Below are 14293 nucleotides of genomic sequence, written 5' to 3' on the forward strand. Positions count from 1 at the left end.
CAACACATCAACTCCAAGAACTGACTGTTCACTTGCTGCCTTATATATCCCACCCCTTGATGGGTGCCATTGTAACAAGATAATGCTTTCACTTCACCTGTCGGTGGTCATAATGTTTTGGCTGATCGGTGTACATTTAACACAGTACAATATAAGAACAGGCCAGTGTCTCTGGCAAACATGACAAAGTGCCAGAGTAACTCAGCAGGTCAGGCAGCATCTCTGGAGAAAACGGATGGTTGATGTTTTGGGTCAGGACCCTTTTTAACTTCTGAGAAATGGTCCTTCCATCAAATGTCACCTATCCTTTTTCTCCAGAGATGCTGCCTGTCCTGCTGAGTTACTCCAGCGCTGTGTCTATCTTTGGTATAAATCACATCTACAGGTCTTTGTGGCACATTATGACCTTGGTAGCATTCAGTTATCTCGTGTGCATCTATTTCCATTTTTGAAGAGTAATTCTGATCACCTGCACTGTTCAGTTGGTTATTTGTTGAAAGTTACTGTATCTTCTCCCCTTATCGCCCACCTAAATTCTAAAGTTGACCCTTTTGTTAAATGTTCCAGTGATGCCTGCACTGGTATAGAGGTCATTTGGGCCACCTACTGTACCATTCAACAAGATCGTGCACGATCTTCCACCCTGGTACCCTTGCCCTGCTTCTACAGTTCCTTCCTGCACATCTTTCCTCTTTATCCTTGTTCAGACATTCAAAATAATTTAGTGTTAAAGGAGATTGCTTCTTTTTGGTTCTCTGAGCTGTGAGACCTGGCCTGGCCAATATCAGGGTGACACAGCTGGTAGAGGTGCTGCCTCGATCTCTGAAGACCTTTGGAAAGTGAAGAAAAACTTTACACATTCTAAGTTGACTTTAGAGATACAGTGCAGAAACAGGCCCTTCAGCCCCCCGAATCCGCACCGACCAGCAATCCCCCCTTACACCAACACTATCCTACACACAAAGGACAATTTACAATTTTACCAAAGCCAATTAACCTACAAACATGCAGGTCTTTGGAGCGAGGGAGGAAAACAGAGCATGTGGAGGAAAGTCACAGGGAGAACGTGGAAACTCAATACAGACAGCACCCGTGGTCAGGATTGAACCCGGATCTCTGGCGCTGTGAGGCGGCAACACTACCGATACACCACTGTGCCGCCCTAATTGGTTACATTCCAGTTGGTCGTCAGAGATTGCTCAATGTCCCAAAGATGATGCATTGCTGTGATGAATCTTGGGGTCCAAGTCCATAACTCCCTGAAAGTGGCAACACAAGTAGAGAGAGTGGTGAAGACTGTGTATGGTATGCATGCCTTCATCGGTCAGGGCATTAAGTATAAGAGTCAGGAGGGCATGATGCAGCTTTATAGAACGCATTTGGAGTATTGTGTGCAGTTCAGGTCACCCCATTACAGGGGGGGGGGGGGCTCTGGAGAGGGTGCAGAGGAGGTTTCCCAGTATGTTCCCTGTTTTAGAGGACGTCAGCTACAGGGAGAGGTTGCACACACTTGAATTGTTATCTCTGGAACGCCAAAGGTTGTGGGGAGATCTGATAGAAGTATATAAAATTAGGAGAGGCATAGACACGGTAGATCACATGTGTCAAACTCAAGCCCCGCGGGGCTGTCCGGTCCGCCACGTCATTTTATGTGGCCCGTGAGAGCTTAATTGTCATTGGTCGAATATCTTTTAAGTTACAGACATTTTAAACTTTGAAAGTTTCATTTCTAAACACATTTTTTTAAAGGCCTCTCCTCACTCGAACAAACAAGATGGACGCCGTTAGTGGAGTCGCCCCCGCAATCACCGCCCTCACTTCCCTCATTCCCCTCATTCTCCCACTCTCGGGGGTCACTCCCGAGCAGGAGGGAGATGGTCGGACTAATGGTCCGCTCATCCGTCCCTTCAACCCATGCCACGGCGTCCTCGAGTCCCCCCTCCCGCCCGGGCCCAGCACCGTTACCGCACACAGGCCGCAGCGCAGCGCAACGCAACGCAGCTTCTCCTCCTCCTCCTCCTCCTTCAGCGGCCGCTTCCACCGATGGCAGAGTCGACGAGGGCCGCTGCCACCGACGGCCCCGCCGCGACTTCACAAAGATGGCGGCCGCTCTCCTCACACTCCGCCATCTTGTGCGCGCCTCCCGCCGCGCCTCCCTCCTCTCCCGACGCTCCCAGATCCGCCGCCGCCCGACTTTCGCCGCCAACGGCTCCATGGAGGGGAGTGGACGTGGGGGCCGAGTGGGTGGAGGGAAGGAGGGGGGTAAGGGTGGGTGGAGGAGAGAATAGGGGAAAGGGGTGGTGGGGAAAGGGGGGGGGAAGAGAGTGGGTGAGGAGAGAGTAGGGGAGAGTGGGACTGGGGACAGCAGAGGTGGGGGGTGGTTGGGGGAAGAGAGAGTGGGGGGAAGGGGAACAGTGGGGGTCAGAGAAGAGGGGAGAGTGGGGGGGAGGAGGACCACCAAGTCCACACTAAATCAACGAGACCCACACATGGCGGCACGGTAGCGCAGCGGTAGAGTTGCTGCTTTACAGCGAATGCAGCGCCGGAGACTCAGGTTCGATCCTGACTACGGGTGCTGCACTGTAAGGAGTTTGTACGTTCTCCCCGTGACCTGCGTGGGTTTTCTCCGAGATCTTCGGTTTCCTCCCACACTCCAAAGACGTACAGGTATGTAGGTTAATTGGCTGGGTAAATGTAAAAATTGTCCCTAGTGGGTGTAGGATAGTGTTAGTGTGCGGGGATCACTGGGCGGCACGGACTTGGTGGGCCGAAAAGGCCTGTTTCCGGCTGTATATATATGATGATATGATATGTAAACTATCCTACACACACTAGGGACAATTTAGAAACATAGAAAATAGATGCAGGTGGAGGCCATTTGGCCCTTCAAGCCAGCACCACCATTCATTGTGATCATGGCTGATCATCCACAATCAGTAACACGTGCCTGCCTTCTCCCCATATCCTTTGATTCCGCTCGCCCCCAGAGCTCTATCTAACTTTTAAATTCATCCAGTGAATTGGCCTCCACTGCCTTCTGTGGCAGAGAATTCTACAAATTGACAACTCTCTTGGTGAAAAAGTTTTTTCTCATCTCAGTTTTAAATGGCCTCCCCTTTATTCTTAGACTGTGGCCCCTGGTTCTGGACTCTTCCAACATTGGAAACATTTTTCCTGCATCTAGCTTGTCCAGTCCTTTTATAATGTTATACGTTTCTATAAGATCCCCTCTCATCCTTCTAAATTCCAGAAAATCCAAGCTCAGTCTTTCCAATTTTTCCTCATATGACAATCCTGTCATCCCGGGGTTTAACCTCGTGAACCTACGCTGCACTGCCTCAATAGCAAGGGTGTCCTTCCTCAAATTAGGAGACCAAAAATTCACATAATACTCCAGATGTGGTCTCACCAGGATCCTATACAACTGCAGGACCTCTTTACTCCTATACTCAAATCCTCTCGTTATGAAGGCCAACATGCCGTTAGCTTTCTTCACTGCCCTCTGTAGCTGCATGTTTACTTTCAGTGACTGGTGTACAAGGAAACCCAGGTCTCGTTGCACTTTCCCTTTACCTAATCTGACACCATTGAGATAATAATCTGCCTCCTTGTTCATATTTGAATGATGTAAAATTGAAGGGGGTTGGTGCAATACACTGCTAACCCACAAATGTGTCGTTATGAGATATTCACATTTGAAAAATCCTTAAATCACAAAAAAAACCAAGAAGGTGCCTATGTTATATGACCAACTTACCAGTTGAATTTAAATATGAAAGTTTTACAGGTTGTAGGGTAGTGGGTAAGGATTGTGTTAATGCATGTAACTCAAGGGCCTGTTCCACTGAGGCGATTTTCAGGCGACTGCCAGCGACTAGAAATGTCTCGGCGACAGCTGGCTTGTCGCCAGGTATCGTTGCTTATTGCGGGCGCTGTCGCATGCTGTCCCCAGGTTTACTAGGTTGTCGCAGATGCATTTAAAGGCACGTAATATTAAATTAGGTAAAGTCATTTGAAGATACCATAAAATACTTGTGTTTAACCAATTTATTTACCGTCAGGACATTTGACAGATAGATTCAAGGCGACAGTTTGACGGTCAGGTAAGCATGGGAATTTCACGATGTTTACGGCCATCAGCGATTACTTTTAAAGTGGGCTCCCAACCCAGATATGTAACCCAGAAACCAGATATGCATCTCCCGTACATTTTCAAAGAATGCCCACACTCCGCACAAAAATCCATTGAACACTAGCTCCTGCTGGCCCTCCAGCCCGACTCCGATTCCACAACAACTCAAGGCTGCCTGGAGCCACCGAGCAGAGCCGTGGCCTGGTCCTCCGCCTCGGCTCCCAGCGCCGGGCCCAGCTCTCGCTGCCGATCGGCCTCTCCCCGGTCCTCTTCAGGGTCAACACCCCGCTCCTCCTCGTCTTCACCGCCTCCTCTTCCATGGCCGCCGAGCACGGCCTAGGCCCTCAGGCCCCGGGCGGGTCGCCAACCTCCAGCGCTGCTGCTCCTGCCCCTGCAGACCCTCCAGGCCCCTGGGCTCAGGTTATTCCCACTGCTCCTCTCCCAGCTCGCTCAACCCCGTCCTTTCCTCCTCCCCCGGTCGGTCGGCGGCCCTCCGCTTCTCGGCCTTGCTCTCCTGCCTCCCTTCCCGGCCGCGATTCCCCTTCTCCCTCCGGCTGGCCAGAGGTGCTCCCGGCTGGGAGAAGGGGAGACGCGGCCGGGGGTGTGGAAGCCCTTCTCCCGGTTCCTCTTCCTCCGCCGGATCCTCCAGCTTCTTCCTCATTTTTTACAGCACAAAAATTGGCCATTTTGGCGTTTTTCTCAATGTAAGAATGTGGGTGTTGCATGTGTTGGTGGTGTAGTGTCTGCTGTAAGCTGCCATGTCCTCCAGACGGCTTGAGCGACTCCATGCATCACACAATGACCTAACGACTTTACGTGCAATCCCCTATAGGCGATTTGGACGGAGTGGTTCATCTTGCTCCGCTCTATTACCTTTGGCCGGCAAGGGACCTCTGTGACAATACATTCCTTAGAGTTAAACCGTCCCATTTAATGTGTTAAAAGGTTGCAATTTTTTTAAGTATTCTGAGTTTATTATTGGCAAGTATTGTAAAATGGAATGAATCTTTGGCACTAGAATGTAACTGCAATATAATTTCTGTCTGTTCCACAAATGGATGTGGCCCTGCGTCACCCATTCCTTCTCTCCACAGATGCTGCCTGACCCGCTGAGTTACTGCAGCACTTTGCGTCTATCTTCATAATGCGTCCATTTGTCCTTTCCCTCTTTCTCACCTTTTCCCACATCCCAGGCTTCATTTTCCACACTCACCAACCCTGCATCCACACGCTGAATGCCTCCCAATTCCACAGCCCAGTCCTGTCCTTCAACTAAGAACGACACAAAGTGCTGGGGTAACTCAGCAGGCCACGGATCGTCGCTGGAGAACATGGATAGGTGACGTTTCAGGTTGTTTATTTGTGATCGAACTACAGCCAAAACGGTACACGATAGCGTGACAATTTTAGGCCCACCTTACTCACCGTCATCGCTTTAATGGTAAAGCAAGTAGTTTTATTGAAATCGGTGTTATATTTTTTGTTATTCACATTTTAAAGTTTAAATCTATCTCCTAGGAAGAGAGGAGGGTGGATAAGGGGGGTTGAGGGGGATGGAGAGGGGGAAGGGGAAGTGTGGAGGGGAGGGGGTAGGAGAAGGTGCTGTACCAATGCAGGAGAGGTTTGGGCCCAACGGATCCACTTGGTCTTGTGATTTTTCAAAACATATACAGCATGGAAACAGACCCTTCGGCACACCAAGTCCATGCCAACCATAGCTCACCCGTTCATACTAGTTCTATGTGATCCCACTTTCTCATCCACTCCTTACACACAATTAACCTACAAACTCCACAAGTCTTTGGGTTGTGGGAGGAAACCGGAGCACCCGGAGGGGACCTGCTCCTTTCCCCTCCTTCCCGCACTCCCCGAGACCCATGCTTCCCACTTTCCCCTCCATGCCCTTCCAAACACCACATGTGTCCCAACCCAACCCAACCCAACCCATGTGTCCATTCCCTCCACAGATGCTGCCATCGTTTTGTGTTTGGCTCACGATTCCAGCATCTGCAGTTCCTGGTGTCTCAGAACGATGTGTCTGCGGCACTTTGTGTGTTTTACACAGTTTAATCCAGGAATCCCCGCAAAACGTTGGGCAAAATATTTTGTCAATGTGACTTAGGAACCTCCCAACTAAGTAAGAGCAATAAATAATAAGAAATGGATAAACAATGTTCAGATGTGCGTGTCTGTCTGAAATCGTTGTTCGAACTTGTTCGTGGATGAAACATTCTTTTGTCCAGGTTGCGAAACTTTAGAGTGGATTAGTCAGGGTTTGTGATCAGGTGACGCGCCATCCTGCGGTGGAGTGGGTTTATATAGAGGAGGAGGAGGAGGAGGCGGCGGTGCCGGAGCCGCTCAGTCCACAGGTCGGGAGCAGAGAGAGAGATGCAGCAGGAGCAGCAGCAGCAGGGACGGTGCGGGGTAGGAGGAGGCGAGCCCCATGTTGTGGGGGGGAGAAGCGAGCTGAAGGAGGTCACTCCCGAGATACAGCAGATCGCCGAGTCGGTGAGTGACAGCTCCCCCTCCCTCTCTCGCCTTTAATCTGTTGCAAAAACAACCCGGTGCATTCGCAGGATCTGGGAGGCGCAGACACTCACTCACTCACTCACTCACTCACTCACTCACTCACTCACTCACTCACTCACTCACTCACTCACTCACTCACTCACTCACTCACTCACTCACTCACTCACTCACTCACTCACTCACTCACTCACACACTCACTCACACACTCACTCACACACTCACTCACTCACTCACACACTCACTCACTCACTCACACACTCACTCACTCACACACTCACTCACTCACTCACACACTCACTCACTCACTCACACACTCCCTCACTCACTCACTCACATACTCACTCACTCACTCACACACTCACTCCCTCACTCACACACTCACTCACTCACTCACACACTCCCTCACTCACTCACTCACTCACTCCCTCCTTCACTCACTCACTCACTCACTCACTCACTCACTCACTCACTCACTCACTCACTCACTCACTCCTTCACTCCCTCCCACACTCCCTCCCACACTCACTCACTCACTCACTCACTCATTGACTGACTCCCTGACTGACTGACTGACTCGCTCGCAGTCAGCAGATGCAGATCAAGGCTTCAGCCCCCAAGGGCGGGTGAAAGAGTTTCAACAGAGCTTTATTTGTCATTCGGTACCAAACTACATAGCAGTCACACACAAAAAAGAACACAAGACACATGACCCCCACACAAACGTCCATCACAGTGACTCCAAACACACCCTCACTGTGATGGAGGCAACAAAACTTCCACTCTCTTCCCCCCGCGCCCACGGACAGACAGCTCGTCCCCGACCGACCCGCACAGTCCCCGCGGCCGAGTCGCACCGGGCGCTGAGACGTCTCGCGGCCGAACCGGGCGATGGAAGTCCCCGCGACCGAGCCGTGCGTAGCCAAGTCCCGCGGCCGAGCCGCACCGAGCGATGTTAGGCGATGATGAGGAACTTGCAGTGAGGCCTCTGCAGGTTGCGGGGAGAGCTGGCAACTAGTGTGTCACATTATGAGAGGCATGGACTGGGCTGGGTAGACAGTCAGAACCTTCTCCCCCTGGGTGGGAATGTCAAAGACAAGAGGGCAGCATAACTTCCAGGTGAGAGGGGCAACGTTTAAAGGAGGTGTGCGGGGCAAGTTTGTTTACACGGGGGCGGGGGGGGCTGGAACAGGCTGCCTGGGGTGGTGGTGGAGGCAGGTATGATATGACAGTGGCATTTAAGAGGCTTTTAGATGGGCACATGGAGGGGAATGGATCATGTACAGTCATGGGCATTGTGGGCTGAAGGGCCTGTTCCTGTGCTGTGCTGTTCTCTGCTCTCAAGGGTTGGAGAACGTGGCTTGGGGAGAAGTGAGGAGAGAGTGGACGTGGGGAAAAAATCCCAAATGGTGGAGAACAACCACAGTTGAAGATGTGGGAGGAAGGGTGGGGTTAGTGCTGGAGTGTGGTGGAAAATGTGAAACACATGCATCCATTCGGCCCACCTGGTTGGCCCTGTCTTTATGTCCCATCTGGGAATGGTAAGGAAGGGGTAGAAGCAACATAGATTCATCTGATGGAATCTGATTCAGGTTTATTATAGTCACGTGTACCAAGGTACACTGAAAAGCTTTGTTTCTCATGCTATTCAATCGGATATACTATACATAAATACCATCAAGCTAAACTCAAGTACAATAGGTAGAGCAAAGGGGAAGATACAGAGTGCAGAATACAGTTCTCAGCATTGCAGCACATCAGAAACAATGTCTGCAATGGGGTACAGGTGAATTGGACGAACCTAGTTTATGGAAGGAATGTTGAGAAGCCTGGTGACAAGGGAAGAAGCTGTTCTGAGTGTGGGGGTGCAAACTTCAAGCTTCTGTACCTTCTGCCTGATGGTTGCGGGGAGAATGAGACTGTCTCCAGAATAGTAGGATGAAAGTTAAGAGATAAGAGACTAAGGTCAGGTAAAGTCGTGACAGATGTGAGAAGAGGGGGGAGGGGGTGAATACTGATTTAAAGGTGTTGTATTTGAATGCTTGTAGTGTACAGAACAAAGTGGATGAACTGATAGCGCAGTTAGAAATTGGTAGGTACGACATTGTGGACATTACGGAGATGTAGCTGGGAGGAGCTGAGCTGAATATCCAAAGTTATGCGGCCTATCGAAACAACAAAGGGGGTGGGGTAGCTTTTCTGGTAAGGAATGAAATTCAGCCCTTTGCAAGGGGTGGCATCCTTGTGGGTAGAGCTGAGACACTGTAAGGGTAAAAAGACCCTGATGGGAGTTATTTACAGGCCTCCAAACAGTAGCCAGGAGTAGGATGCAAGTTACATCAGGAGATACAATCGGCATGCAAGAAATGCAATGTTATGGTGGTCATGGGGGAATTCAATATGCAGGGAAAATCAGATTGGTACTGGACCCCAAGAGAGGGAATTTGTAGAGTGTCTCCAAGATGGTTTCTTAAAGCAGCAATTCTGGATTTGGTATTGTGTACTAAACCAAATTTGATTAGAGAGCTTAAGGTAAAGGAACCACTTGGAGGCAGTGACCACAATATGATAAAATTCAACCTGCAATTTGAGAGCGAGATGAAATCGGATATGTCCGTATTTCTGTTGAGCAAAGGTGACTACAGAGGCACGAGGGAGGACCTGGATAAAGATGATTGGAAAGGGGCCCTAGCAGGAAAAATGGTGGAACAGCAATGGCAGGAATTATTGGGAATAATTCAGAAAATGCAGGATCTTTTCATTTCAAAGAAGAAGAGGAAAGATTCTAGGGGAATAATGAAGTGACCGTGGCTGACAAGTGAAGTCAAGGATATCATAAAACTAAAAGAGGAGACATATAACATTGTAAAGATTAGTGGGATGCCAGGGCTTTAACAAAAAAAAGCAGAAGGTAACTAAAAAGGTAATCCGGGAAGAAAAGATGAAATACAAAAGCTAGCCAACCAATAATATCAAAGAGGATAGCAAGAGTTTCTTGCTCTTGTCTCCTCAGCGCCAGAGTCCTGGGTTTGATCCTGCCCAGTATAGGTCTGAGGTTAATTGGCCTCTAATTTGCCCCTAGTGTGCAGGGAGTGGATGAGAAAGTGGGGTAACAGAGAGGTAGCATGTTGGACGTGTGATTAATGGGTGGCATGGATTCGGTGGGCCGAAGGGACTGTTTCCAGGCTGTGTCTCTAAGACAAAAACTAAATAATTTCTAGTAGTCTTGTGCCAACAGTGACAAACCAGGTTGTGCTTTCAAATCAAAAGGTTTGTCAAGACGTGGAGTACTGGTACAATGAAAATATTGTGCAGACACACAGACCCGGACCACACCCAAACACGTATCATCCATAACTTGCACAAATTCCACAAGATAAGAAAAAGCTTTAAATAGTGAATGAAAGGCCAACTTCTTATAAAACAATGTCACAGTGGTGGAGCTCTGTAATTCTCAAAGAAACATGTTAAGATCCCGATGTGATCTCCTGTACGTTGGTGAGACCAAGCATAGACTTGGCAATCGTTTTGTCAAACGCTTGCGCTCAGTCTGCCATTGCCTGCTCCCGGTTGCTAACCATTTTAAATTAAGTTACCCCTCGGGTGCCTATTAAATCTTTCCTGTCACGCCTCAAACGTATGTCCTCTGGTTCTTGATTCCCCTACCCTGGGTAAAAGACAGTGTGCATTCACCCTGTCTATTCTTGTGAATCTGTGCACCTGAAAAGATCACCCCATAGACTCCTGGGCTCCAAGGAATAATATTCCAAGGAATAAAGTCCGAGCCTGCCCAACCCATCAAATCTTTCCGTTCGAGCATGGCGATTATATTTGACAGCACTCTTGACAAAAACCTAGAAATATTTCCAGCAGCAGAAGTGGCAAATAAATGTGGGCATAGCTCTAAGGTGCGAGGGGCAAAGTTTAAAGGAGATGTGCGGGACAAGCTTTTTGTAAGTTTAAGTTTAGTCCACGCCGACCATCGATCACCCGTGCACACGTCCAGTAAACCCACCATCACGTCCTCCACATTGGGGCAAATTAAACTATAAAGCCGCGTGTTTTTGGAATGTGGGAGGAAAACGGAGCACCCGGAAAAAACCCACAAAGTCACAGGGAGAACGTGCAAACTCCACACAGACAGTACCGGCAGTTGGGATTGAACCCAGGTCTCCGGCACTGTGAGGAAGCAGCAGTACCTGCTGCATCACTGCTACTGAAAGCCTGGGGCACTTTTCCTATCTAAAGATCGCAAGTCCTTCTGTCGTCTTAAACTTTTTTTGTTTGTATTTTTCAGGTGAAGTCTGATATTGAAAATCAACTTAATAAAACACTTGTTGCATATGTGGTCCTGGCCTACAGATCACAACCTGTAGCTGGTACCAATCACTTCTTTAAAGTAAGTTTGCTATTGAATGTTTGTTATGTTATCTATGAGTGTTGTGTTTACAGGCCAGTGAAGCTGATGCAAGTAAGAATCTCATTGTCATATGTGCCGACAATGAAACGCTCCTACTCTTGCTTACATGTGCACTTTGGGCTATCATTAATTCATTTAGAAAGGTATATTCTTGAGCTTGTGCTTAACTACATACACCGATCAGCCAAAACATTATGACCTGATGAGCCAAAACATTATGACCTGATGAGCCAAAACATTATGACCACCTGCCTAATATGCTGTTGGTCCTCCATGTGCAGCCCCATAAGCAGCAGGGTGCGATGCACTGTGTATTGTGACACATTCCTCCCAATTTGGCCCTTGTCAAAGTCGCTCAGGTCTTTACTCCTGCCCATTTCTCCTGCATTCAACACATCAACTTCAAGAACTGACTGTTCACTTGCTGCCTAATATATCCCACCCCTTGACAGGTGCCATTGTAACAAGATAATGCTTTCACTTCACCTGTCAGTGGTCATAATGTTTTGGCTGATCGGTGTACATTTAACACAGTACAATACAAGAACAGGCCAGTGTCTCTGGCAAACATGACAAAGTGCCAGAGTAACTCAGCAGGTCAGGCAGCATCTCTGGAGAAAACGGATGGTTGATGTTTTGGGTCAGGACCCTTTTTGACTTCTGAGAAATGGTTCTTCCATCAAATGTCACCTATCCTTTTTCTCCAGAGATGCTGCCTGTCCTGCTGAGTTACTCCAGCGCTGTGTCTATCTTTGGTATAAATCACATCTACAGTCCTTTGCGGCACATTATGACCTTGGTAGCATTCAGTTATCTCGTGTGCATCTATTTCCATTTTTGAAGAGTAATTCTGATCACCTGCACTGTTCAGTTGGTTATTTGTTGAAAGTTACTGTATCTTCTCCCCTTATCGCCCACCTAAATTCTAAAGTTGACCCTTTTGTTAAGTGTTCCAGTGATGCCTGCACTGGTATAGAGAGAGGTCATTTGGGCCACCTACTGTACCATTCAACAAGATCGTGCACGATCTTCCACCCTGGTACCCTTGCCCTGCTTCTACAGTTCCTTCCTGCACATCTTTCCTCTTTATCCTTGTTCAGACATTCAAAATAATTTAGTGTTAAAGGAGATTGCTTCTTTTTGGTTCTCTGAGCTGTGAGACCTGGCCTGGTCAATATCACGGTGACACAGCTGGTAGAGCTGCTGCCTCACAGTGCCAGAGACCAGGGTTCGATCCTGACCTCTGATCCTGTGTATGTGTGGAGTTTACACCACTTCCCTGTAACAGCGTGGGTTTCCTCCGGGTGCTGCAGTTTCTTCCCACATCCCAGAGACGTGCAGGTTTGTAGGTTAATTTATCTCTGGAATCTGCCCCCAGTGTGCAGGGAGTGGATGAGAAAGTGGGATAACACAGAACTAGTGTGAACGGGTGATCGATGGTCAGTGTGGACCAACCATGCTGTGTCTTTCAACTCCATTTTCCAGTCTTGAATATTTTCAGCTTAAACTTTTATATATTTGGATATTTTCGTCTGGAACAATAACTTTGTTTTGTTTTTTAGATCCGCTGTGGCCCAGATGAATACATCCATGTGGAAGTGTATGAAACACTTCCTTACAGTGGAAGTAAAAGATCTGTGAGCTCGATCGAGGGAGGCAAGTCACTTGATGACACTCTTTGAACAGTGACCTTGCCTTCACTGAGCTGGCTTCTGCACAACACACCTCGTCTTCAATCTTAACTTCACCTAAAGTGTGATTCCTGTTCTATTGCATAATTAATTTCTATCTTTATCAACGGTATAATCTGCAAAGGCCATCAATATGTTTGTTAAACCTAAATGGATGGAAAGGGGAGAATGTATGGGGTTAAAAAACCATATGTGCCCCCCTGGGCAGAACTGAAGAGATCTTGTAATCAAAGGATCACGTAAAGGTATTTCTCTCAACCTTGTGGCGATGCAGTTGATGTTTAATGAAGGGATGGGTGTGGTTTTGGAACTGAATTGTTGCGATGACATGTGCTTTCAGTGTTGTACTCAGCATTTTTAAGAGGAAGATTTTATGAATTTTAAACAGACAAAAAGTGCTGGAGTAACTCAGTGGGCCAGGCAGCATCACTGGAGAACATGGATGGGTAACATTTCAGGTCTGGACACTTCAGTCTGAAAAAGGGTCCCAAACCAAAACGTCACCTATCCATGTTCTCCAGAGGTGCTACCTGACCCACTGAATTACTCCAGCACTGTCTTTTTTTTAACAAACCAGCATTTAAATGTCCTTGTCTACATCTTAATAAAAAGCTTTTTGATTGATTGAAGGTTGGTTGGTCTTTCATCCGTTTATATATATAAAACATTAGTCACACCACTGTTCTGTGGATGTCTTTTAATGAGGGTCAGGTCCATGTTGTGGGGGGAGTACATTTCGCATTGTATCTACACTTGCACAAACTTAAAAGCACCAATTGATCATGTCAAAATATGGCAAACTTTAAACTCCAGACGAAACGTTGTTTCACAGTGGTTTGAGACAGAACCTCCAGTGTGCACAGAGACTTGCTAGTGTTACTTTTAATTCCATCATCCAAATCATTAATATATATCGTAAATAGTTGCGGCCCCAGCACTGAACCTTGCGGCACTCCACTCGCCACTCCCTGCCATTTTGAAAAGGACCCGTTTATTCCTACTCTTTGCTTCCTGTCTGCCAACCAATTCTCTATCCATGTCAATAATCTACCCCCAATACCATGTGCTCTAATTTTGCTCACTAATCTCCTGTGTGGGACCTTATCAAAGGCTTTCTGAAAGTCCAAATACACTACAACCACTGGCTCTCCTTCATCCATTTTACTTGTAACATCCTCACAAAATTCCAGAAGATTAGTCAAGCAGGATTTCCCCTTCATAAATCCATGCTGACTTGGACCAATCCTTTTACTTCTATCCAAATGCGCCGTTATTAATTCTTTAATAATTGACTCCAGCATCTTCCCCATGACCGATATTCTTGTTTATGAAGTTCATATTTGAATGATGTAAAATTGAAGGGGGTTGGTGCAATACACTGCTAACCCACAAATGTGTCGTTATGAGATATTCACATTTGAAAAATCCTTAAGTCACAAGAATGTAATATGACCAACTGACCAGTTGAATTTAAATATGAAGATTTTACAGGTTGTAGGGTAGTGGGTAAGGATTGTGTTAAT

At 47.6% G+C, this 14293-nt stretch overlaps 1 protein-coding gene across 1 annotated transcript; it reads left to right on the top strand.

Annotated features, from left to right (window-relative positions):
- The first annotated feature begins 6448 nt into the window (after positions 1–6448).
- On the top strand, positions 6449–13399 carry LOC144598503 (cystatin-A-like). Its single transcript, XM_078408660.1, has 3 exons — positions 6449–6640; positions 10957–11058; positions 12642–13399. The coding sequence occupies exons 1-3, from the start codon at positions 6521–6523 to the stop codon at positions 12759–12761; spliced, it is 342 nt and encodes a 113-aa protein (XP_078264786.1). The 5' UTR covers positions 6449–6520; the 3' UTR covers positions 12762–13399.
- The last annotated feature ends 894 nt before the right edge of the window (positions 13400–14293 follow it).

The sequence above is a fragment of the Rhinoraja longicauda genome, chromosome 12 (genome assembly GCF_053455715.1).
Source record: "Rhinoraja longicauda isolate Sanriku21f chromosome 12, sRhiLon1.1, whole genome shotgun sequence".
NCBI classification, from domain to species: Eukaryota; Metazoa; Chordata; class Chondrichthyes; order Rajiformes; family Arhynchobatidae; genus Rhinoraja; species Rhinoraja longicauda.